Source organism: Canis lupus, chromosome 18 (genome assembly GCF_003254725.2).
Source record: "Canis lupus dingo isolate Sandy chromosome 18, ASM325472v2, whole genome shotgun sequence".
Lineage (NCBI taxonomy): Eukaryota > Metazoa > Chordata > Mammalia > Carnivora > Canidae > Canis > Canis lupus.
Genome location: NC_064260.1, coordinates 26269089 through 26294449, shown reverse-complemented (window position 1 = coordinate 26294449; position 25361 = coordinate 26269089). Strand labels below are relative to the sequence as shown.

The following is a 25361-nucleotide window of genomic DNA, read 5'->3' as shown; positions in this document are numbered from 1 at the left end:
CTCGTATAATCAGTTAAAGGCTTGAACAGAACCAGAAAAAAAAAAATCCGACCTCAAGTAAGAAAAAAATTCCCCTGCAGACTGCCGTGGGCTGGACTGCGATGTCCTGAGTGTCCACGTGCGGGCAAGACCTCTGAGCTGGCCGGGCCAGGCTCCGGAAGCGCGTGAGCCACTTCCTTATAACACACGTGTGGGTGCACATTCTGTTGCTCCCGTTTCTCTGGAGAACTCTGATGCATGCAAGCTTACTGCAGTTTCAGGGAAAGGAAGTTGGCTTTGGTTGTCATCTTCTCGACACTGGGAGGGAGACGAGAGGAATCCCTCGCCTTTGATTTGCAGGACGAAGACCCTTTCATCGACCCTCCCTTGAAGGGTCTCTTCCCACGGAGGATGCAGCACGGCCAGAATCAGGGCTGGCTCCCAAGCACCTGTTCTCAACCCCATGCAGTGGATTGAATGGTGGCCCCCGAAATGACGTGTGTCGGCTTCCGAGCCCCCAGAACATGTGCGGGTACCTCCGGAGACCAACGTGGAGTAGTAACCAAAGACCATTCGCTCTCGAAACACAAATGAAGAGGATCTTAAAACGGTACAAGGGAAGGGAGCTCACGTAGCCCGGCCCGTACCGTGGGCCTGGCACGACCATCCACTGCTCCACTTAATCTCCTCCACGGCCTGACCTGCTTACGATCAGCAGCACGTCAGCCTCCCCTGACCGGACCCGAGTTGGATGAGGAGGATGTGCCTTGACAGAGAACCGCAAGACTCTAGGCACGGCTTAACATGTCTAAGAAATAAACACATTTAACCAAGAGGCAGAGGGTGTAGTGGTCAGGGGCACAGCCTTCAGAGCCAGAAAGCCTGGGTGTGAACCCCACAACTGCGACTTGCCAGCTGAGTGATCCTGGGCAGGTATTTAACCTCTCTGTGCCTTGGTTTCTCCATCGCTCTCTGTTTTGTTTTTTTTTTAAGACTTTATTTATTTGAGAAAGAGCGTGCACACAAATTGGCAGGAGGACGGAGGGAGAGGGAGAAGGGGCCCGATCCCAGGACCCTGAGATCATGACCTGAGCCGGGGGCAGATGCCTAACAATTGAGCCACCGGGCGCCTTGATTTCTCCATCTCTTAAATGGGGACGGTGCTAGAAGCGGCCTTGGGCAGGGTCGTCATAGGTTAAGGTGCCACACAGCGTTTAGGACGAAACCAGGCAGACGCAGGCCTGGCTCTTGCTGCAGCGCGTGTGCATTAGGCACACAGTAACACTCAATGGCGATCATTAGTTCAGTTAAGGCCCAGCCAGCCCTTAACCTTTCTCTGGTATCTCTAGGGAACCATGATCTTTTCTTTTGCTAGAATGAAAAAGGCCTCCTTGGAAGACAGGAATTGGATTATTTTATATGTCGGCAAATTGAACACCAATAAAAAATAAATTTATAAAAATAAAAAAATAATAAAAATAAATAAATAAATAAATAAATAAATAAATAAAGCAAAAGCTCTCAGAATGTAGGTTCTCAAGACTGATCCAAAGTACAGGGCATATAAAGTAATGGCAGGGGAGGGAGGTGGTCCCTTAAGCCTCTCAACATATAAAAAAAAAAAAAAAAAAAAAAGCCTCTCAACATATATTTAAGAGAGAATTAAACCCAATCTCAAAATTACAAAATAAATAGATTCAAAGGTAGTCATGGCCCTGGACGTGTCACAATTGACAAGGTCAAATGCCACTGGTTGGTAGGTAGGTGAGGGAAGGGGAGGGAAGGAGAAAGAGGGAATGGTTTGCCTAAAAATAAAATAAAATAATAAAAATTAAAACAGAGTACAAACTTCCTACTGCCCAGGGATCTGTAGAAGCACTTGCCATACTGTAATAAACTGGTCGGAAAAGCTTGAATTTGTTTTATTCCTTAGTTCATTCCTTCATTTATTTAACATTTATTGCCCGATAATAAATAGTCCCAACTCTTATTATCTAGTGGCGGTGTATACAAACAGCTGCAATGCAGGCTGGAAAGAATTGAGTGTTGTAGAAGCACAATAAACGGGAAAAGATGTTCACCGCAAATTTCTGGGGAACCTGGTAAATCAGACAACTGTCCAGGCCTCTTTGCGCCCCGTAGGGCTCATTGCGGACTATGTCATGGGTGACATGACACAGTGCCAGCCCATGTAAACTTTCCCTTGGCTGATGGTACTAAATGTTGAGACATTATTGCTTTGCAGTAAAGCAAATACATTTTGTCTGAGTATTTAGTCTATCACCGCCCGCCCTCTACCAGAAGGGAAGCATCATGCCCGCTCGGCCCGGTTGCACTCCGAAGCAGTACCCGGCTCGTAGGAGGTCCTCAGTAAACAGTTGTGGGTGCCAGGGCACAACACCCAGCCTCTACTCAAGCACTCAGCTTGGTGGAATGGAATCCAGATGCCCTTTAAACGCTCCCATTGGCAGAGGATGCCCTCGCAGTTCCCCCCAAAAGAGAGCAGCACCCTCCTCACCCGCCCTTCCCTGGGAACAGTCCTGGCCTCCCCTGTCTGCACCCATGGGCCCTGGAGGCTGTTTCCTCTGTAGGATGTTGCCTTCTCGGCCTTAACTCATTGGACCCAAGCCCGCATGTGACCCAAGCTGAGCCGATCCGAGTCTCTTTTCTGGGACTTGATTTTGCCTTTGTAACGAGAGAGAGGGAGTTCTATAAAATGACCTCTGAACCTACTCACAGGTCCAGCGACAAAGAAAGAGGATATACGTAAAATTATGGAACTCATTTTGGAAAAACCGGGCAAGATAGAAAAGCACAAAGAAGGAAATAAAAGTCACCCATTTTTTTAAAAAGATTTTATTTATTTATTCAGGAGAGACACAGAGAAGGAGAGAGGTGGAGACACAGGCAGAGGGAGAAGCAGGCTCCACGCAGGGAGCCCGAAGTGGGACTCGATCCCGGGACTCCAGGGTCACGCCCTGGGCTGAAGGCGGCGCTAAACTGCGGAGCCACCCAGGCTGCCCCTAAAAGTCACCCATTTCTCAGACTTTGTGGTAATGAAAAATGGGAAGCAACCCATATGCCCCTAAAGAAACAGATAAATAAACTGTGATACCTCAATAGTAGGCACTACTGTCATGGGGAGATCTACAAAACACATGCTAAGTAACCAAAACCAGGCACAGAACAAAATGTGCAATGTGCTACTGTTTACTTATATTTATTTAAAACTATATATTGCATATAAAGGCCTATAAAAATATAAACCCTACTGGTGGCCATAGTTCTCTCTAGAGAAGAGAGATATGAAGATGAACTTTTCGTTTTAATGGGAAATATTTTGTATTATTTGAATGTATTAGGACAGTACCCTATTCTTAATACTACTTTAATTAAAGGAAAAAGTCAAAATTATGAAAAGTAGAGTCAGCTGAGACTGGAAACAGGGAAGCTTTTTTTATTGAGACCGTTCATTTGAGAGAGAGAGAGAGAGAGAGAGAGAGAGGTAGCAAGAGCAAGCATGAGCCAGGTGTGGGGGTTGGGGGGGATGGAGATGCAGCTCCTGGGAGATCCCAGGACCCCGGGATCATGACCCAAACCGAGGGCAACGCTTCACCCAGAGCCCCCCAGGCGCCCCACAAGGAAATCTTTAAAGAACTGTGACCACCACGCAACCCTGAGGCGATGGGGCCTGACCTGGGGTAGAAGGAAGGGTGACGAAGAGACAAATGTGTGACAGATTCGGGAGCAGACTTGGGACTTGTGCTTGATTGGATGTAGTGGGATGGACGGGGCTGGGGCAGGGGTGAGAGGCGGCGGGATGGGGCCGGGGCAGGGGTGAGAAGCAGGGGGACGGGGCTGGGGCAGGGGTGAGAGGCGGCGGGTGCACACTGGGGAGGGCCAGGAGACCCTGTGCTTCCCTAATGGAGAGCGCAGCCCCGGGGCGGCTGGGGTTGGGGGGGGCACCTGCGTGCATCCCTCCGGGTCGCAGTCCGTCTGGACTGGAGGTGGCACGGGGGTTCCTGCCCACGGAGCTCTATGAATCCGCTCGGTAGCCTGCCGGAGCTGGTCCTGGCTAAGCACAGCTTGGTTATTATGAGACGAGTCATTAGTACCCACCCCCCACCTCCCCACCTCCCACCCCCACCCCCGGCCCAGCCCGGGCCTTGGCTCGCGTGAGTAGCCGGAGATGGAGCGAGCTGTAAATGGTGTAAGGCGGGGATCCCTGGGTGGCGCAGCGGTTTAGCGCCTGCCTTTGGCCCAGGGTGCGATCCTGGAGACCCGGGATCGAATCCCACGTCGGGTTCCCAGTGCATGGAGCCTGCTTCTCCCTCTGCCTATGTCTCTGCCTCTCTCTCTCTCTCTCTCTCTCTCTCTCTCCCCCCCCCCCCGTGTGTGACTATCAAAACTAAATAAAAATTCTTAAAAAGAAAAAAAATGGTGTAAGGCTTCTCCAGAAGCGAGTCCGCGAGGAGTGAGAAACTTCAGCGGCCCGATGCCCATGCTCACGGACAGACAGACCACGGAGGACGCAGGGCGTGCTGCTCAATAAAGCTACCTGCAAAGTCAGGGAAGATTAGGTTTGAAGGAGAGGCTCCAGGGCTCAGCGATGGAGCGTCCACCTTGGGCTCAGGGTGACCCCTGGTCCCGGATCGAGTCCCTCATCCAGCTCCCCGCCAGGAGCCTGCTCTCCCTCTGCTTGTCTCTCTATGTCTATCATGAATAAATAAATAGAATTTTTAGAAAAAGACAGTCCTCAGCTCAGAAATGAAACTGCCCATGCCAACGTGTGAACCCTCAGGCCAAATTTGATTTGCAATCAGGTCTCTGCTCCAGCTGGGACCTCCTTCCTGTCCTGCCCCTCTGCCCCGCATCCCTAGCTTTGGAAGGCGTCTCTGAGCCCTCCCGGGCACTAGGGGAGCCAGGAGAGGGGACATTAGTACCCAAGAAGGGCTTGGGGGCGCCTGGGTGGCTCCGGGGTTCAGCGGCTGCCCTCTGTTCAGGTGGCGATCCTGAGGTCCTGGAGGGAGACTGAGTCAGGCTCCCTGTGCTCCTCCCCCGCCTGCACGGGGCGCGCGCGCGCTCTCTCTCTCTCTCCACCGGGCCCCACTCCAGACATTGATAGAAACCAGGTCTCAGGCCTGGGCCGCCGTGTGGACCTCCAGGAGGGGCTGATTCACTGTCCTCCATCACCGCCTTGTCCCTGCTGCCCTTGACCCTTGTCACGGGGCTTTGTCACTCTCAGGCAGAAGGTCCCTGGGGTGGGCCTCTGGATGGCCCTTCACCTCCCAGCCGCAGGGCCCGCCCCCTGGCTCCCGCAGCAGCTCGGGATGCAGGTCGGTCCCCAGGTCCCCACCTCCTCCCTGCGGCCCCAGGGGAGCCAGACTTGCTCAGCACGCCTTCAGCAGCAGGCTTGGCATCTCCGGCCACCGGCATTGGAGTCCTCCAAAGGGAGTTTGGAGTCCTCCAAAGGGACCCAGGCTCAGGGGACAGAGAGAGCCGGGCCCTCGGCAGCCCACGTCTCTAAGCACATCTGTCAGAAACAAAACCGAGCCAAACCTCAGCAATTCCTCCTTGTGCGCCCTTTTTATATTTATTTTATTTATTTATTTATTTATTTATTTATTTATTTATTATATTTTATATCCATTTATTATTAGTTTGTTTATTTCTTTATATTTCATATTTCATATTTATTATTTACTTATTTTAATATTCTTTTTTTAGCAGATTTTATTTATTTATTCGTGAGAGACACAGAGGCACAGACCCAGGCAGAGGAGGGAGCACTCGAGGCGGGACTCGATCCCTGGACCCGGGGTCACGCCCTGAGCGTTGGGCCGATGCTCCGCCGCTGAGCGCCCCCGGGGCGCCCCCGCGGTGACGATCCTCGTGTGAGCCCAAGTGTTTGCTGACCACTGCGGGAGCGTGCTCTGCACACAGTGAGCTGGCTCGCCCTCTGCGGCTCCCCGCTGGAACCGTCCCAGCCGCCTTCGTGGACCACGAGCCGACTTGCATCCCGGAGTCGCCCTCCGCGCCGCCGGGAGCCCCGCCCCCCGCCCCCCGCTCCCCGCTCCCCGCTCCCCGCTCCCAGGAGCCCGCGCGGCTGGAGCCGCCGCCGCCCTTTGCACCGCCGGGCGGCAGGGGGCGCTCGCGGCCCCGGCGGCGCGCCGTCCGCCCGTGGAGGCCGCTCCCTGCGCGCCGCGCGCTCCGCAGACGTGGGGGGCGGGGCCGGGCTGAGCGCGGTGACCGGCGGCGGCCCTGGCGGCGGCGGGAGGTGTGAGGGTGCGGGTCGCGGGCTCGGACGGCGGCGGCGGCGGCGGCGAGCGCGACGACAGCGCGACGGGCCCGGGCTTGGCGCTCAGCATGCCGAGCGTGGAGGAGCTTTACCGCAACTACGGCATCCTGGCCGACGCCACGGAGCAAGTGGGCCAGGTGGGTCCCCGCGGCCTGCAGGGCCCGGCGCCCGCGGCCTCCGGCGGCGCCCCCAGGCCCGGCCCCCGCTCCCGCCCCCCGCCGCGCCCCCCGCTGCTCCCCGCGCAGCCCCGCCCTTGGCCAGCCAACCGGGAGCTCTCGGGCCGCGACACGGCGAAGCAACAGCGGCCCTGCGCGGGTTGGGAGAAGCGGGAGCGGGGCGCGGGCTGAGGCCTGGAGAGTTCCCCGGGCGCCCCTGGGTCGGGCCCTGGGGGGGGATGGGGGATGGGTGCTGGGGGGCCCCCCCCGGGAAGGGGTGAGTGAGGAGGGTGCGGAAGATGGGTGCCCCCCCGGGAAGTGGTGAACGAGGGTGGGTGCCCCCCGGAAGGTGGTGAATAGGAAGGATGGGTGCTCCCCCAGGAAGTAATAAGAAAGATGGGTGCCCCCCTTCCCCCTGGAAAGTGATAAATAAGAAGGATGGGTGCCCCCCAGGAAGTGGTGAACGAGGATGGGTGCCCCCCGGAAGGTGGTGAATAAGAAGGATGGGTGCCTCCCTTACGCCCGGAAGTGATAAATAAGAAGGATGGGCGCCCCCCCTCCCGAAAGTGTTGTGCAGGAGACAGACCGGTGGGGCAGGGGGGGACAGGCAGCTGTAAACAACCGCCGCAGGAGCCCCCCGCAGTGTGTCCTCAAGACACAGTTTGAGCGTGGGCTCAAACTTGGGCTCCTTTGCGAGTTTTCAGGGACCCCAGTCCACTGAACTTACGGAGTTGGGAGGGGGGCGTGTTTTGGTGGAGAAGAAGCGGCTCCCCCAGAAGCGCGGCTGATCAGTGTTGTTAGAGATCTTAGGCCGCGTCTTCTCGGTGCTTAGAACCCCTTTGTGATTCCCCTGCTCCTCTGTCGGCCGAGTGGGAAGTGGCAGGTCCTGTCGTTGGCCCGGCCCTCCCGGCCCCCTTTTTCTGGACACGCGTAATTCAGGTAAATTCTTTTTGAGCCAAACACCACCACCGGAATTGGGATGTCGGGGCCTTCCTTAAGCTTCCCCCAGAGTTGCAGATTCACCAGCGTAAAGTACCAGGCTACTTTCCTCCCCTGTATATTTCCATCTGTTAGGGAAGTTTGAAGACGTCAGTGAGAAATGTACCGAGGGCGTGTTGTAGGATGTAGGACAGGTGAGTGTAGGTCAGCCCCCAGGGAGGAATTTTCGGCCCAGTAAGACAAGGTTAGAAAACCCATCATCAGTCATATTTTGATCTTGTCGTTGTTGTCCCTAGCAAGATTTAGTAGTGAAGGTATTCTCCTTCATCGTGATAGAGTTGAGGAAGATTGTGGCAAATTATTCCTGAAATTGACTTTACCGCGGATCAGCTGAGGAGATAGGTAGAAGCTAGAACAGTGATTCTCAGTTTGTGGATATGCCTCCCAAAGACGTACGTCAGGAATTTTTTAGGGAAACTAGAAGCAGTAAACATGGTCATGTCCCATACCTGCGCCCTCACTTTGTGCTGTATAGTAAAAAAAAGTTGACAGCCACCTACTTAGAGTCTTAGGGCAAACAGAATCCAAACTAGAATTTCACAGATCCGTCCTGAATACTTGAGAGTGGCTGACGTTTTCCTTTTAGTGTCATCTTTAATCTTAAATACCAGGTAAGAGTGAGAGTTCTCCCTCAAGACGTTCAAGAAACGTCTTTTTCAAGGCATAAATCTGCTTTCAATTTGGAAAGAGCGTTTAAGAGACATGTTTGTAAAAAAAAAAAAAAAAAAAAAAAACGAAGAGGGTCTTTTTCATTCAGGCTTCAGTGAAGACCCACGGTTTCATTTATTCAGTACATTCTTTGAGCGCCTACCGCGTGCTAAACACTGTGCTAGTTGCTAAAATTTTAGCACGATTCCTTAGCAGGATGTTAGATCGGCACCTTCACGACACTGCAATGACAGCTGTCAGGCAACTGTTTGAGACGAAAAGACCTGTGCGTAATGAAGTGCAGGGACTTGTCAGCCTCAGACAGTGAATTCTGCGAGGACTGAAGCTGGCCAAATTGTAGTGGCTACTAATTCTGCCCTATTGTGGAATAACTTTTCCTTTTTTAGAGAAAAATCCTAAAACGCATATTGAAAAAGATAGTGGGTTTCAGGATATTGCATGTGAATTTTAACTAAAAGCAAGAGCCAACTTAATGGAAGGAACGCCCCTGATGATTTTTTAATGAGAGTTTACATTCTTAGTGTACCAAACCCTGATTTTCATTTAACTTACAAGGTTTACAGTCAAGGGTCATTTCTTGGCAGGTACCTATCTGAACATTTCGGAGACCATATTTGAATTTTTAGTCTAGAACTTCTAATGTTTATTTTTATCCTTTGTCAAAGAGCTAAGTACCAAGTTGCTCGTGCTGCTGCCATGAAGGGAGTGCCCTCTTCGCTACTGTCAATACTCCTTTGAGAATAATGCTTTTGGAATATATTAGGAAAAACACAAGTTCTCCGAGGTTTATCGGCAAATTTTCCTCAAACAGATCAGATCTTTCTCTGGATGAACCTCCTTGGCGCTGTGAATTCATTTATAATACTTGAGACTTGTATTTTATTTCCCTGAGGACTTTTCTTATCCCCTTACTAAATTATAAAGTCTTGAGGTTAAGACTTATTTTTTGTCTCTCTCCTCACACTGTGCCTTGTTTTTCAGTAGACATTTTTTTCTTTAAAGTAGAAGTACATTCAGAGAAAGAGGAAGTATAATTATATTAATAATAAAGTTAATAATTACACAACTAATGTAATGTGCTATATAATAAATCCTACATCAATGTAATTACTGTGTGTACATAATGTAAATGAAGATGAGAACTTTATACGCTCACATCATATATTTAAAGCATGAGTGTGTTTTCTAATAAGCAAACATCAAGTGATAAATTCTAACTGAAGCATAATACAGTGCCTCAAAACCTTCCAGTCTCCCTGTCGTCTTCCCTCCTGTAGCTCCTGTTTTCCACCTACCGTTCAGCTCCCCTTCCCCCTACTTGGGTTCTGCTTCTGTTTCCTCAGTTTTCCTTCCTCCGCTGTGTGTTCCTTTACTCCCCAACCCCCTTCCCACTGTACTCTGCCTAGAGCACCCAAATGGCCATAATAGAGCAAGCTGTGGTCCACTATTTACATTTGTTTCTAATTTTTGTGAATTTATTTAATTTTTAAATTTAGATATATTTAGTTTTGTATTATGCAGTTAAATTTTTTTTTAAGTTAAAAAAAGAAAAGAGCCAAACCCCTGTGAAGGGACTGGGGCAGTTAGGCTGAGCTAAGCTCAGTAATGCCTGAACTCCCAAATTCTCCTTTGTTCTCTTACCTGGGAGTATACTGGCTCTTCACGGAAGACTGTAGGCTTGATGGACTTCTATAAGTTCATGAAATAGCACTCTTGGTGCCTTTTTTTGCATGGTTAGCTAAAATCACAGACCAGCCAAGTTGGTAATCTCTGAAAAATAAGTAAAAGTGTTGTTGTCAATAATGTAATAATATTGGATGGTGACAGATGGCAACTACACTTAATTGTAGCGAGCACTGAGTAATATGTAGGACTGTCCGATCACTATGTTGTACATCTGTATGTCAGCCACATTACATACAAACTAGGTTTATTGAGTTAAGAAAGTAGTAAATAAAGCTTGCGTTATCTGTTTTCTTTTTATGTGATACTTGAGAAATATGTTGAAACTACATTGTTCCTTCTCTGAAATAATTGTTTAGGGGCGCCTGGTGGTGCAGTTGGTTAAGCAGCCAGCTCTTGGTTTCGGCTCAGGTCATGGTCTTCAGGTTGTGAGATCCAGGCCCTTGCAGCACTCTGCTGGGCAGAGTCTGCTTGAGAGTCTCCCTCTCCTCCTGCTCCTCCCACTCCAGCTCACGAGCGTGCCCCCTCCCCCCTCAAATAAATAAATCTTAATAGAGAAAACAGTTGTTTATTTCTTAGAAGCTGCATCCTGGTCTCAAACATGGCTTTACCTGGCATGTCACTGATCACTTAAATATATTGGTTGTGTTTTGACAATCCCTGTCACAAATTTTTTTATTGTAGAAATCTGCTGAACGTGGATCTTACCGTAGCTTTTTACTTGAAAATATTTTAGTGATTTCTTTAGAGTTTGCTTTGTAAATTTGCTGTTAAAAACACACACAAATATGTAGTTTCAGGATGCATGAAAATATTTACAACTAAAACTTATTAGGATCACAAATCTATCTAGCTGAAATATACTGTTGTAGGAGAAAATAATAAGCAGTACCATGTGGTATTTGGGGCACTTTATTATGGTTACAGTCTGCCTGTCACTAAATCACTGTGATCACTGAAGATCTCCCCTATATTTTGTTTCCTGCTTTGAAAACTGTAAGTAATAAGTTTAGGGAGATTTTGTAAAAAGTCTTGTCACTACGCTACAGTTGAAGACAAGAACTGGCAAAGAAGAGCATTTTATTTTGCATTCTATAAAGGGTAATCAGTTGAAGTCTATTCGTAACATTTATAGAAATTATTTGATAAAACTGATGCCTACCAGTGGTAGAAACTTTGATTTCTGGTTTGAATATGTTAAAATGCTTAACTTTTCAAAGCACTTGCTGTGTTTGGGATGCTGTATGTCAGTGTACATGCCCGTATGGAGGCTGTATTTAGGACCCAGATTTTACCTTTTATGTCCTTGATCTGGCAAGGATCTTCCTCTTTCTTCCTCTCTTCTGTTGTTAACAGAGATCTCATAACTTAAAGAAGCTTGGTACTGGGAAAAGGTCTTGATTGGAGCCCATCAGAACTATGTTCAGGTCTGGATCTGCTACTTGACTAGCGATGTAGCTAGCTCAGACAAATTATTTCACTTTCTGAGCTTTGGTTTTCTCATGCAAAATCTAGGGAGAGTAGTAACACCTAAATCACAGGATTTCTGTGAGGCATGTATACAAGGCATTACTCAGTCCCAGTAGGCTTTGAATACATGTTGCTAATGATTTCTTTTTATTCTATTCAGATTTTTTTTTTCTTAGCAAGAGAATGAATTGTTCGAAGTAAGGATTCTTCATTTAATTTTAGACAACGTAAGGAATTTCTTCAAAAGGCTTTATAAGTAAAGCTTTATTTGATTTAAAGGAAATTGGATTTGATACCCTGCAAAAAGTAAGGACATCAAAACTGTTTAAAACTGCGATTTTATGAAGTCTCTCTGGGAGATTGAGGAAACCACAGAATGTACAGTGGTAGAGAAGTTAGCCATAATTTTTCAAACCTTTGCATTAAAAAGCACATAATATACTTTTGAAGTAGTAACTCCTGAAGACTGATTTTGTGTCTGCATTTCATGAAGAAGCAAATTAATTCAGAGAAATTTTTCTTATTTAGGAGTTGGAGTTATGTTTAAGATATTAAAAGGAGTCATCAATCGGTTGAATTTTAGTTTTTTAGAACTAATTTTTAGAATTTATGTTTTTTAGATAGGTTGATAGTATTTGAACTTTTAATCTAATATTTTTGCAGAACATATTAAAACCTATGCCTTTAAAAGGTCTTATTGTGACCATAGCCTTTTGATACTAGAACACTATTTTTGATAGTGAAGTCCTTAATTATGATCCTACTGTACCTAAATAACTTCGCATTTTGCTTTACTTTTTTCCACTTAACATAGTATTGTCCATGAGAAAAGTTACTACAAAACTAAAGTTTGGGCAATTCCATAATCCATTGGATTTCTATTGGTTATTTTCCTTTTGGTGGCATGAAGTATCTAAAGCACATCCAAAGCAGTTAGAACATTGTGTTGAACAGAGTAAAAACACTAAGTGCACATTTGGTATTATTATAAAGTTTAATGCATTTCAGTAATTAGAAGTTTTAGCCATATGTACAAACAGAAAATATATCTATAATCTCAGGATTTATTATTTGCCAGCCTGCTCATTGTCATTTAAGAAAACGACTAGTTTTGGGCGCCTGGATGGCTCATTGGTGGAGCGTCAACCTGCGGCTGAGGCCGTGACCCCAGGGTCCTGGGATCGAGTCATGCATCAGGTTGCCTGTGAGGAGCCTGCTTCTCCCTCTGCCTGTGTCTCTGCCTCTCTTTCTGTGTCTCATGAACAAATAAGTAAAATATTTTTTTAAAAAAAGAAAGAAAAGGACTAGTTTGGTGGTAAGAGTGTAAGAGGGATTGGGAACTCGTTGACTCTTCACATCATGAGGATCTGAGAGAAGCACTTTTGAAGGTTTTTTTTTTTTTTTGAAAGGAAACAAATGAGTGGTATCCACTCCAGGTGACTCACTCGATTAAGCATCGAACTCTTGATTTCAGCTCAGGTCGTGATTTCAGGATTGTGAGGTCAAGCCCCTTGCTGGGCTCTGCACTGAGCATGGAGTCTGCTGGAGACTCCCTCTCCCTCTTGCCCACCTCCAGTGTGCATGCGTGTGTGCACTTACGTGCGTATGCACACTTTCTCTCTTTCTCATAAATAAGTAAAAGGAAACCAATGAGTTTTGAATGTATTATTCTAATATAAAGTTAAATATGTGACATTAGACTCTATCTTAATCCAAGGTTGACTATCTAGAATGAATTGTCATTTTGTATTGTAAAATAAATGAAACTAAAAAAGTTTCCTAAGCTTCCTGTTACTGCTTAATTTTAAGATGGTATTCTCTCCACCTTCATCATTGCTAACTGCAATCAGATGAATATGATTAAGTAAATGTAACACAATTCTTTGAGAATTCTATGACATTCATTATATTTAAACCATAATACGGTCACAAGGTCAGGGTCAGAAATCACTAGTATGAAAGAAGCGGTGTGTCAACAAACTTACTTGCTTTCTCCATTTAAAATTCAAGTCGTCCTTCTCTCTTCCCCAATTGACAAATAATGCTTGGGGGGCAGGGGAGAAGATGGTAGGAAGATAGGTGTCCAATTTAAGCAGTAAAACTCCAAAAATAAGCCCTACTTTTTAGCCTATGTAAAACTTTTCTAATTTATAGCAGACTCAAACAAATTTGTTTAGCTTCCCATTCTTAAAAATTGTTTTTCTGCTTTATTCTTTCTTTCAGCATAAAGATGCCTATCAAGTGATACTAGATGGTGTGAAAGGTGGTACAAAGGAAAAAAGATTAGCAGCCCAGTTTATTCCGAAATTCTTTAAACATTTTCCAGAATTGGCTGATTCTGCTATCAATGCACAGTTAGACCTCTGTGAGGATGAAGATGTATCAGTAAGTTTATGATTGATGCTTTCAACAAGCTTTCAGATGTCTCACTTGCCATTTTCAGACTTTTTCTCTGTGCAGCTAATGTAATTGAAGCACCAGTCATATCAGTGCACAATGAAATACTGCAGTGTGGTTCAGCATGATGCCATACTGAGATTTAAATCTATGTTTAAGAAAATGTATTCTCAAAAAAAGGAAAGAAAATGTATTCTCTCACCACCTTTCAACTGTGAAAAAGGCATAGAATCACAAAATGTTTTGCTTATCTGTTATCACATTTTTAATGGATTATTATGCATTGTGCACATGAAATTAGACTGTTAGTTTTCAATTTGTACTTGCTTAGATATTTAAAATATTAAGTGTTACATCCTATAGTTTCAACACCCCTAACTCCTATGCATAGAAAAAAAAATAGTAATTGGTCTGTGTAATCATTACATGTGACTACTAGAATAAGAATAAATAGTTTTTCCTTGAAACATAATTAACTGTCAGCATTTCTGGCTGCTGATACAGGTTCCTAAGAATTTTCAGTTATCACCTCCTGGCTTTTCAAATGAAATTAGTGAATTGCCAACATTTTATGCACAATTCGCTAGATACAACTTCTATCCATTTTCATTTCAAACTAAATCAAGACCACAAATTTGGAATTAAGTACAGAATCTATTCACAGATGTTGTATTAAGTAGTTATACTGGAAATTCTATTTTTTTTTAATAATAAATTTATTTTTTATTGGTGTTCAATTTGCCAACATACAGAATAACACCCAGTGCTCATCCCGTCAAGTGCCTCCCTCAGTGCCCGCCACCCAGTCACCCCCACCGCCCACCCTCCTCCCCCTCCACTACCCCCAGTTCGTTTCTATACTGGACATTCTAAAGTAAATACAGTTATTGGATAGGTCATTGCCACTCTAGCCATCTGTAGTAGATGCCCAAAGATAGTAAAGGCCCAACAGCTATACCGTAATCAGTATATATAAACTGCTGTTTATGATCTCAAAACCTGTCTGCTCCAATCAGGTAAAAATTTTTTATTTTTTTTATTTATTTTTTTATTTTTTTATTTTTTTTTTTACTTTGCACACTCTTTAGAATAATTATCTATTCAACACATAGTTATTGAGTTTCTTCTATGTGCCTGACAGCCTGCTTGGCCTTGGCATGAATAATCATATTTAAACTCAACAACTCTTTTTTTTTTTAATAATAAATTAATTTTTTATTGGTGTTCAATTTGCCAACATACAGAATAACACCCAGTGCTCATCCCGTCCAGTGCCCCCTCAGTGCCCATCACCCAGTCACCCCCACCCCCCACCCTCCTCCCCTTCCACCACCCCTAGTTCGTTTCCCAGAGTTAGGAGTCTCTCATGTTCTGTCTCCCTTTCTGATATTTCCCACACATTTCTTCTCCCTTCCCTTATATTCCCTTTCACTATTATTTATATTCCCCAAATGAATGAGAACATACAATGTTTGTCCTTCTCCGATTGACTTACTTCACTCAGCATCATACCCTCCAGTTCCATCCACGTTGAAGCAAATGGTGAGTATCTGTCATTTCTAATGGCTGAGGAATATTCCAGTGTATACATAAACCACATCTTTATCCACTCATCTTTTGATGGACACTGAGGCTCCTTCCACAGTTTGGCTATTGTGGCCATTGCTGCTAGAAACATCGGGGTGCAGGTGTCCCGGCATTTCATTGCATCTGTATCTTTGGGGTAAATCCCCAGCAGTGCAGTTGCTGGGTCGTAGGGCAGGTCTATTTTTAACTCTTTGAGGAACCTCCACACAGTTTTCCAGAGTGGCTGCACCAGTTCACATTCCCACCAACAGGTGCAAGAGGGTTCCCCTTTCTCCACATCCTCTCCAACATTTGTGGTTGCCTTGTTAATTTTCCCCATTCTCACTGGGGTGAGGTGGGATCTCGTTGTGGTTTTGATTTGTTCCAATCAGGTAATTGTATTTAACATCACTTCCTACCACACTTTTAATTATACTGTGAAGCTTGAATATTAATTTGGAGTAAATTATTTCTAAAACTGCTAGAAGTCTCTGTTGATGATAATATTTGGTTAATTTTTTGTATGAAATTATATTCAGATTCGACGGCAAGCAATTAAAGAGCTGCCTCAGTTTGCCACTGGAGAAAATCTTCCCCGAGTGGCAGATATACTAACCCAACTTCTGCAGACAGGTAAGGAATTCTCTTATTATTACTCTTTTATCTAAATATAACTTGTCTTTGAAAAAAATGACTCTTTTTAGCTTTTTTTTTTCTTTGTGACTTAAGAGTATTACCTCTAATCGAAATTAAAATTCTTTTTTTTCATTCAGTATTAGGAAGCTTATTGGATTATCTAATTCCTAATGTTTTTATTTGTTTTTAATTCTGCTTATAAGACATAGTGATTCTTTTGGGAATTTTGTTGTATCATGATTTTTCTCCCCAATTTCCTGTAGTTTTCTTAATTGTACTATCTTAACATAAAGCTTTCCCTGATATAGGGTATGTTTTCTTGGTACTTGAGAAGAATGCTTAGTTATATGTCTGCTTTCAATATAATCTGTGAGAAACTATGCTGAACCTTAGATCTGAAAATAAAGCAAGTATTTTTTCATTCATTGCATTCATACATTGTACTACTTGTTCTTTATCCAGATGACTCTGCAGAATTTAACTTAGTGAACAACGCCCTGTTAAGTATATTTAAGATGGATGCAAAAGGTAAGGGCCCACTTGTGCTTGATGTGTTAAAAAATAATAATAATTGACATTATTCATTAAGGATTAAAGTCAGATTCACCCACTGATCTATTTCATAAAAGTTCTAAGTGTTCTTTAAAAAAGCTGCTTGGTAAAGATATTTGTGACTCAAAAAACCAGCAGAAGTAATTGCAAAAACAGATACAACTTTTCTATTAGAAATCTGTTGGAAGACTCCCTTTCCCACATTAAAGAGATTCTCTAAAATACCTTAGTTTATTTTTATTAATAATAATTAAAAAGAAAGTCATTCTCAAGCTGATTCTGAATCCATGAACAAAGCATGTGATTACTGTTATGGTTGGGGCTGTAAAAATTTCTAACTAATTTAGCCAGAAGCCGTGATATTCAGGATGCTTATTAACTCACCAGAAAAGAAATACTGTTAAATGAGTTAAACAGGAAAACTCCATTAAGATATAGAACCGACTTGCTACACACGAGTGTTTTGTCTTGCAGGGACTTTAGGTGGCTTGTTTAGCCAAATACTTCAAGGAGAGGACATTGTTAGAGAACGGGCAATCAAATTCCTTTCTACAAAACTTAAGACTTTACCAGATGAAGTCTTAACAAAGGAAGTAGAGGAACTTATACTAACTGAATCCAAAAAGGTAAGCTTTAGTCATCATTTGGCAAGACTTCTCGAAAACAAAAGAGTGTATTTGAAATTAGCAGTATTCTTTAATGCTGTATGTAGCTTATGTATAAAATGATATATTCCATTAGAACCACCATAGAATGTCAAGCTTTTTCTTACATTTTGCACTTTAGTCACCACTAATGATGAATCAGCATGTTGATTTAAAGGGATGTGATCACATTTAAATCTTTCTCATGGTGTTACCCTCCAAATATATGTATTCTTAAGGATTCTGTACAAATCATTTCCTTCAGGAAATTTTACGTAATTTCCATTCCTCTCCCCAATTTTAGGATATTCTTCTGTAGTATTCTGGGTCATTTCAAAATGACAAGGAAATATATTGAAATGTCTGGTTTTTTGTCTTACCCCTTATGACTGTAGCCCAGGATACCATGCTATTTGTGCTCCCAGCATCTAGTGTAGTTAGAGATGCTAAGATTTGCAAGATGTGTCACAACTAACTTTTCACTCATAAAGTGCCAAAGTTTGAAAATCATTGCTTTTATATATATGTTCAGGAAAATTGAGCTGTCTCTAACAGTACCACTGACTTGCTTACTAATAAGAGTTCTTCAATAAGAGCGAATGGAGCAGCTCTCCAGCTGGGAATATCAACATTTCACCCATGCCCCAGCTAGTAAAACAGTGGGGTATGTTATGATTGCTCATTTCTTTGGTCCGTGAACAGAAAGGCTTAGACCTACTCATGCAGGGGACGCCTGGGCGACTCAGTGGTTGGGAGTCTGTCTGCCTTTGGCTCAGGGTGTGATCCCAGGATTTGGGATCAAGTCCCCCATCGGGCTCCCTGCAGGGAGCCTGCTTGTCCCTCTGCCTGTGTCTCTGCCTCTCTCTGTGTCTCTCATGAATGAATAAATAAAATCTTTAAAAAAAAAAAAAAAAAAGACCTACTCCTGGAAAGCACTTAAGACTTGCATGGTCTCCTAATTTGTATACAGTTGCCATATTAATGTGAATTAATTGGCTAATTGATTTATTGCTGCTTTTGTTTATTTTTAAAGATTTTATTTAATCTCTGTACCTTATGTGGGGCTTGAATTTACAACCCCAAGATGTATGCATGCTCTACCTACTGAGCCAGCCAGGTTCCCCGAGCTGCTTTTATTCTATTTTTTGAGATTTTATTTATTTATTCATGAGAGACACAGAGAGGGAGAGGCAGAGACACAGGCAAGGGAGAAGCAGGCTCCCTACAGGGAGCCCAACGTGGGACTCGATCCTGGGTCTCCAGATCACACCCCAGGCCGAAGGCAGGTGCTAGACCGCTGAGCCACCCGGGCTGCCCACCAAGCTGCTTTTAAATACCAGAAATTGAATCTGATTTGACAGTCAAATACAGAATTCTACTTTTTTGCTTACCACCCCCAAAAGAGCCTTTTTAGACTAATTTTTCTTAGCCGTTCTCCTATGAAATTCTAATGCCACAGATATATCTATTTATGCATAGTTTGTGTATCTGTACTTTATCCATTAAAATAAGAAAAAAAGTAGTTTTCCAGGAACCAACTTTTGCCCTTTTGGAGACAATGCAGCACCCCACCAAGAACACATAGTGTACTCTAAAGGTAAATTGACTGAAGCTAAAAGTTGTCCTCTCATCAGTATTTCAGAAATATTAATAGTAATCTGACTTCAGTAACTGAAGTAAATTCCTTAGACTGTTTCAATATTGATCTTTCCTATTTTTTTTCTTTCTTTCCTATTGAAGTGATAATAGTACTGTAATTCTAAATTACCTCTTTCTAGGTCCTAGAAGATGTGACTGGTGAAGAATTTGTCCTGTTCATGAAGATACTGTCTGGGTTAAAAAGCTTACAGACAGTGAGTGGAAGACAGCAGCTCGTAGAGTTGGTGGCTGAACAGGCTGACCTAGAACAAACCTTCAACCCCTCGGACCCCGACTGTGTGGACAGGCTCTTACAGTGCACTCGGCAGGCGGTGCCCCTCTTCTCTGTGAGCTCTTTGTTTTACACACTTGGTATTTTGATTACTCTATTGAAGCTGGTATTTCTGTAGATACTCCCTTGAGCATTCTCCGCAAACTTTTGCATAAAGTAGTAACACAGTGGAGGGAATATTACTTTATGGAGGCCTTAGTGGGGTTGGTGAGATCCCAAAACCACAAGAAATTTCTTTAAGGTCTTGTTTAGAGACATTTTTAAAGTCTAGAGGATTTTGCATCATACTTTATGGTTTGGCTGAGTTCTTAAAGCATTTGGTTTAGTAATTTAGCTTTTTAAAAAAAATTTTTAACAGATTGTTGTCCTAGGTAAATATGCTCTTTATCTCTGGCTTTGTGATTCCCCTGAGCATGAATCTTCCAGGATGTGCATAGAATCGTTTGAAAAACACTCCTCCTTTTTGAACAGTCTACAAAATTCAATGCTAAAATATCCCCAGAAATTTCACATGATTATTGAGGAAAACAGATAGATGTCCCAGTGCTCCAGGTTACTTTGCAACAGTGTATTTAGCCTACAAAGGTTGCTTCTGGGGTATGCACTGTATTGTATTTATAGCCACAGTACTTGATGTTGTCATGCTCAGCATTTATTAAATAATATACTATTCTATGTGAAAGAATATCCCCGCCTTTTTTGACAACTCATTGTTCTTTGGATTTTTACAGAAAAATGTGCATTCCACAAGGTTTGTGACTTACTTCTGTGAGCAGGTTCTTCCCAACCTCAGTTCCTTGACTACCCCAGTGGAGGGTCTTGATATACAGTTGGAGGTAAGAGAAAAATGTCTTCTTTAGTACTAAAAAGGCATTCCCATATTTTAACATAAATATAAGCCACTAAGGTAGAGACCTGATTTCTAAGAGAGTAAAGGTGTTAGAGCTAGCTAGTAATCTGTCTCAGGGTTAATCACATAGGAATGCTTTATGAATTTAATGAAAGTTTGTTGCATTGGGAAAGCACTGCCTGTAGTGTTCATGATTCTCTTACTCTTTGTAGCTTTAATACTTTTAAATAAGGTGCTTAATTCATGACTGTTCCTATCTCTATCCATAATTGATAGAATCAGATTTAAACTGGCTTAACACAAAATATCCTTTATCCCTACTCCAGTATAGTTGATGACTCTCTCCCTTGTATCTGAACTATAGTGTACATATACTTTTTTTCCACAGCACATGTAACACTTCACATTTATCTCACATTTAACTGACTCATCTCCATAGCCCCAGAGTCTAGTGCAGAGTCTGATTCTGAAAGGCACTTAATAATGATTGTTGAATTGAGCTGAAATGTGGAAATGTATGTGCCATTTTCTCATAGGTTTTTGGAATACACAAGAGTCCCACTGTGTACGGACACTGTCATTTGCTTCAGATGTCCTGGGTTTGGCTTATTAGACTGGGATTGAGTAAAGGAGAGATGGACCTCAAGAATACTTGCAATTACCAATACTTTGAGTTAGTGTCCAGAGACTAACTTTAATAGCAAATGAAGCCCATTCTAAATGTAAATAATTCTTTGCTGTTAAGAGTTTTCCTAAGTGTCTCTTCATAGTACAATATTAAGCTGTAGCAAAAGTCTTAAAAAGTTACCTAGAATCATTATTTTACAGCCCTTGCTCATTCAAAAAAAATGCTATTAACAGTGAATTCTGTATTTTAGGTATTGAAACTCTTGGCAGAAATGAGTTCATTTTGTGGTGACATGGAAAAGCTAGAAACAAATTTAAGGAAACTATTTGACAAGTTATTGGTAAGGACTTTTTTTCTTTTCTTATGGCATAGTCAGTGTGTAATCCCAGAGTCTAATAGTGTGGTGTAATTTCTAGAGAACCAACTTTTGAAATTCAGATTGGGTAGAGTAATTAGAATGATTCTAGCAGGTGTTTTTAGTTGTTCGGGCCACATGTTCTCTACTTTTAAAAGAAAATCTTTGGCATTTCTTTTGTTGATGCTTTGCATAAAAGATAACAGGGTTTTTATAGTAGATCTTTTTGGTATTCCTTTATCAAAATATTTTTCACATTTGCTCCAGGTTGCTGCACAAGGCCAAGTAGCTATAGCTGCTAGGAAATAAAGTCATTCAAGTCATAATTTTGGAGAAAATAGGCCATCTGCTAAAATCATTTTCAACATCACCAAGTGATTTCCTTGTTGGATGTAAGCAGTTGTATACCTGACACAATGAGTGATAAGCATTAGACCTATAATGTGATAAAGGGAGTCATCCAGCATCTGGAGCTCTTCCAGACATGTAACGCCTACCAGGGGCTCGCAGCACTGGTATCGAATGCGTTTGGCAGTACTTGTAACGTAATGAGAGTCAAACAATGTAGGAAAATGTTCATAAAACATTTTTGGAATTACCTTAATAAAATGGTTAAAAGCATCAGCTTTTGGTGGCAAATCTAGATTGAATCCTGATTCTTCAGCTTACTGTTTCACCATAGAAAAATTACAGGGGTGCCTGGGTGGTTCAGTGGTTGAGCGCCTGCCTTTGGCTCAGGGCATGACCCCGGGGTCCCAGGATCGAGTCCCATGTCGGGCTCCCTGCAGAGAGCCTGCTTCTCCCTCTGCCTGTGTCTCTACCTCTTTCTGTGTCTCTCATGAAGAAATAAATAAAATGTTTAAAAAAAAATTACCTACACTCAGAACTTCAGTTACTTCATTTGTATAAGTGTTTAATAAAGGTTATCTACTTCACTGTCAGTAATAATAGTAGTAATGGTGGTGGTGGTGGTAGCAGCAGCTATCTAATGTGGAGGAGGCTAGATCATTGATCCAAAAAGTAGAAGGGATAGCTTACCTAAATTTCTGATTTTGGTAGTTTTTAATGCTTCATGCCTTAAAAGCATGCCCTGCAGTTACTTCAGTGTATGTTTATAATTAGAGCATTTATAGCAGATTGCAAATATCTCTATATTTTTATCTCTTAGGAGTACATGCCTCTCCCTCCAGAAGAAGCAGAAAATGGGGAGAATGCTGGTAATGAAGAACCCAAGCTGCAGTTCAGCTATGTGGAATGTTTGTTGTACAGCTTCCACCAGCTGGGCAGAAAACTTCCAGATTTTTTAACAGCCAAGCTAAATGCAGAAAAACTGAAAGATTTTAAAATTAGGTGATGTATAATTGAAGTGGTCCGATCGTTGGCAAAGATGATGGTTATCTTGATATTCCCTTGGTTTTCTTTTCCTTTTACAAGAGCTGTCTCCCAACCCTGCCTTACCCCGTGGGACAAAATGGAACACCCTCAAACAGGAATGTATATAAACCTGTGGCATAACAAATCCAGGTCAGGGAAGGAACTTTTTCAAAAACAGACTCACTCTCCTCACTTGCTTTATAATCTTGAGCAGGTTCCCAACCTCTCTAACTTCCAGCAGTTACTTAATGATAACAGCACCTGCCTCATTGAGCACAGTGCCTGGCACATCGTGGATACTCTGTAAACTCGTGGTTAATGTCTTAGAGTGTTCTAGAGGAGCAACACTAGAGAAATCATACGTTATTTTCATGAACACATTTCATATTGAATCATTTTATTAACAACTTCACATCTTAAACTTTGAAATGGTTGGCCACTTGCATCATCTGTTACCATCCTCTACTCTTTGGTAAGACAATGGTTTAATACTTGGTAAAACATTTGATCAGAAGCAGCAAGTTAAGAAATTACTCCAAAAATTAAAAAATGATGCCAGGTTATTAAGCAGAGTTCCTGGAAGGCTATATACTGCCTTGACTTGAAAAAAGTATTACTTTGAAGTCTTTGAGATTTATATGTGTTTATAATAAATTCTCCAATCTGCGGTTTGGTTTTATTTTTAACTAGACCTTGAGGGTCAAACACATCCCTTGTTAGCAGATAAATACATAGAGGTTAAAGTGACTTGTCTAAGGTCACTTGACCTTCAGTTGGCCACTGAAAGAGTAGAACCCAGGCCACCTGATTCTTATCCGTGGCTCCTGAAGTTGGTTCACTCTGACCATGCCTTGCATTTTGACATAACAAGAACAGTGTTACAAATCTTTCCCTGGCCAGGTTGAGTATGGATTTACTCGCATTTTTGGTAAAGGAAAACTGCTTTTATTTCACTTATTTATGTATCTCTTGTGATCATATATTGATAATTTTTAAAATTCCTTTAAAAATTATCTTTACTAGTTAAGAACATTTAGCTGTAGTAGAAGATTCTCTGTTTAAAAGCAAAGTTGACGAAGTGATTTGCTAATTAGCCAATGCTTGTTTATTTAGGCTGCAGTACTTTGCACGGGGTCTGCAGGTTTATATCCGACAACTTCGCTTGGCTCTGCAGGGTAAAACAGGCGAGGCCTTAAAAACAGAAGAGGTAAGAATACTGGGTCACATCTTATAAGGAAATGTTTTATAATAGCCAGCACGTAGTACATATCCAGGCTCGATTCTTATGTTGAAATGTAACATTTGACTGTATTTGAACTGGTAATACAAGTCTTTGTTGAAGATACAGAATGATGTTAGAAGAGTTTCTGCCTATTTATTTGCTAAGCTATATTTTTATCCTTGTTGAAATATTTCAAGTATTTCCAAGTTTGTGAAGTGTTACCAAACTTAGATACATACCAGTCTTTCACTAGGCTCTTCTTAGTACATTTTGTTCAAATATTTAATTGATGTTTGTGATATTTTAATTTTTACCTTTTTGAAAACCAAATACCAATTTACATTGAAAAAAAGATTAAATTGCCAATTCTGTACCAGACTATATGTGTCTTTGTGTTGGGATTTTTGCATTTCTCCGACCTCACCTGTTCTGATCAGTCTTCATCCCAGTTCTAATGAGATAGTAAGCTTTCATTATGTCTTCCCGTAACTTAAGCTGATGACTTTTAAAACAACCCCTATGTGAATATGAGCTGTCCTTCACTCATTTTTTCAGATAAATGGTGATAACACTTCAATGTTCTAACCTGTCAAGGGAACAGAAAGATTATTTGCTTTGCCATCTCTACACTCATTTAGAGTCTAGAAGTGGGAATAAGCAGAAATGATCCTGAAAAAGAAGTGTAATTATTCTAGTTCTATATTGGAATGGGATATGCTTCATAAAAGTTATTGGCACTTTAATTTTGTTTTCCTTTTGCAGAACAAGATTAAAGTTGTTGCACTGAAAATAACAAATAATATTAATGTTTTAATCAAGGTAAGTGGGTTGGGGTTTTTTTGGGGGGGGGTTGTTTGGTTTTGGGTTTTTTGCTTTTTTTTTAATTTTTTTATTTTTAGCATTCCTTTCTTACCCAGTCCTTCCAGCTACCTAGAAAGTGCAAGAGACTATCCATGTGTCTTTAGGTCTTTAATGGTACCGTTAAAGGGAAATACCATTGTATTCCAGATGTTTGGCCTTTTAAGGCTTTATGCTTTTTACAATACCAAGTGCCATTGCTGTAGCTGTCATAAAGTCATATATTGTTTTATTTAAAAGTTATTGCAAAAACACTGCAAACAAAAGGAGGCCTGCAGATTTTCTGTGGCCCAAAGCATTGAACCAAAGACATTTAGATTCAGAAATTTCACTGATTTAAAAAAAAAAAAAAGAAATTTCACTGATTTAAGTTCTAGTGGTCTGTTAGTTCCTTTCAAATGGCCAGTGAAACCCTGCTTTGCTTACATTAAGGATGGACGAGCCTGTGTGGCCCATGAAATGTTTCCCTGTGGTCTTTTCTGTTAACTGTCTATGTAATAAATTGAGAGCTTTCTGTACTGTAGGCTAAGGTCTTACCTTACTATTAAGGCATAATATCCTTCAGCTCTATTTACCCTCCCCATGTATCCATTAACCCAACAAAAGACGATGGAGGGGGAGATCACAACAAAGTAACCATCATCTATTCCTATAAGTTAACAGTATTATAGCCAGGTAGAGCACAAAGCTTGACAGTAACAAAATTAGGACTAATGGTAAACCCTAACACTAATCTGGTAAAAATTAAAAATCCCATGCAATAATTACTTTTAATCAGAAGAGAAAGAAACTTTTCAGAGAATGCAACAGTGAAACAGTAAGGGATGAGTGTCCTGGAAAGAGAAGAGGTATGAATACTCTTATCTCCTGAGAAAATGTTGATAATAGAAACCATTTACTCTCTATTTTTTTTTTTTTTCAATTTAAATTCAAGTTAGTTAACATAAGTGTAGTATTGGTTTCAGGAGTAGAATTTAGTGACTTATTACTTACATAAAACACCCTGTGTTCATCCCAACAAGTGCCTTTGTTTTTAGGTTTTATTTATTTATTTGAGTGAGAGATAGATAGCAAGAGAGAGCATGAGGGAAAGGTG

The 25361-nt window shown here is 42.3% G+C and overlaps 1 protein-coding gene across 3 annotated transcripts in view; it reads left to right on the top strand.

Annotated features, from left to right (window-relative positions):
- Positions 1–6217: 6217 nt before the first annotated feature.
- The window catches only part of API5 (apoptosis inhibitor 5), a 28977-nt gene continuing 9833 nt past the window's right edge, over positions 6218–25361 (top strand). Inside the window, exons 1-11 of one of the 3 annotated variants that reach the window (XM_025452527.3) lie at positions 6218–6414; positions 13477–13638; positions 15756–15849; positions 16315–16380; positions 16879–17030; positions 18827–19033; positions 19710–19814; positions 20707–20796; positions 21980–22161; positions 23299–23392; positions 24170–24226. In XM_025452527.3, coding sequence (XP_025308312.1) covers positions 6346–6414; positions 13477–13638; positions 15756–15849; positions 16315–16380; positions 16879–17030; positions 18827–19033; positions 19710–19814; positions 20707–20796; positions 21980–22161; positions 23299–23392; positions 24170–24226 — 1278 coding nt within the window. In that variant the 5' untranslated portion in view covers positions 6218–6345. The remainder of the gene's footprint in view (positions 6415–13476; positions 13639–15755; positions 15850–16314; positions 16381–16878; positions 17031–18826; positions 19034–19709; positions 19815–20706; positions 20797–21979; positions 22162–23298; positions 23393–24169; positions 24227–25361) is intronic. The other 2 variants (XM_025452525.3, XM_025452528.3) reach the window with 2 other exon arrangements.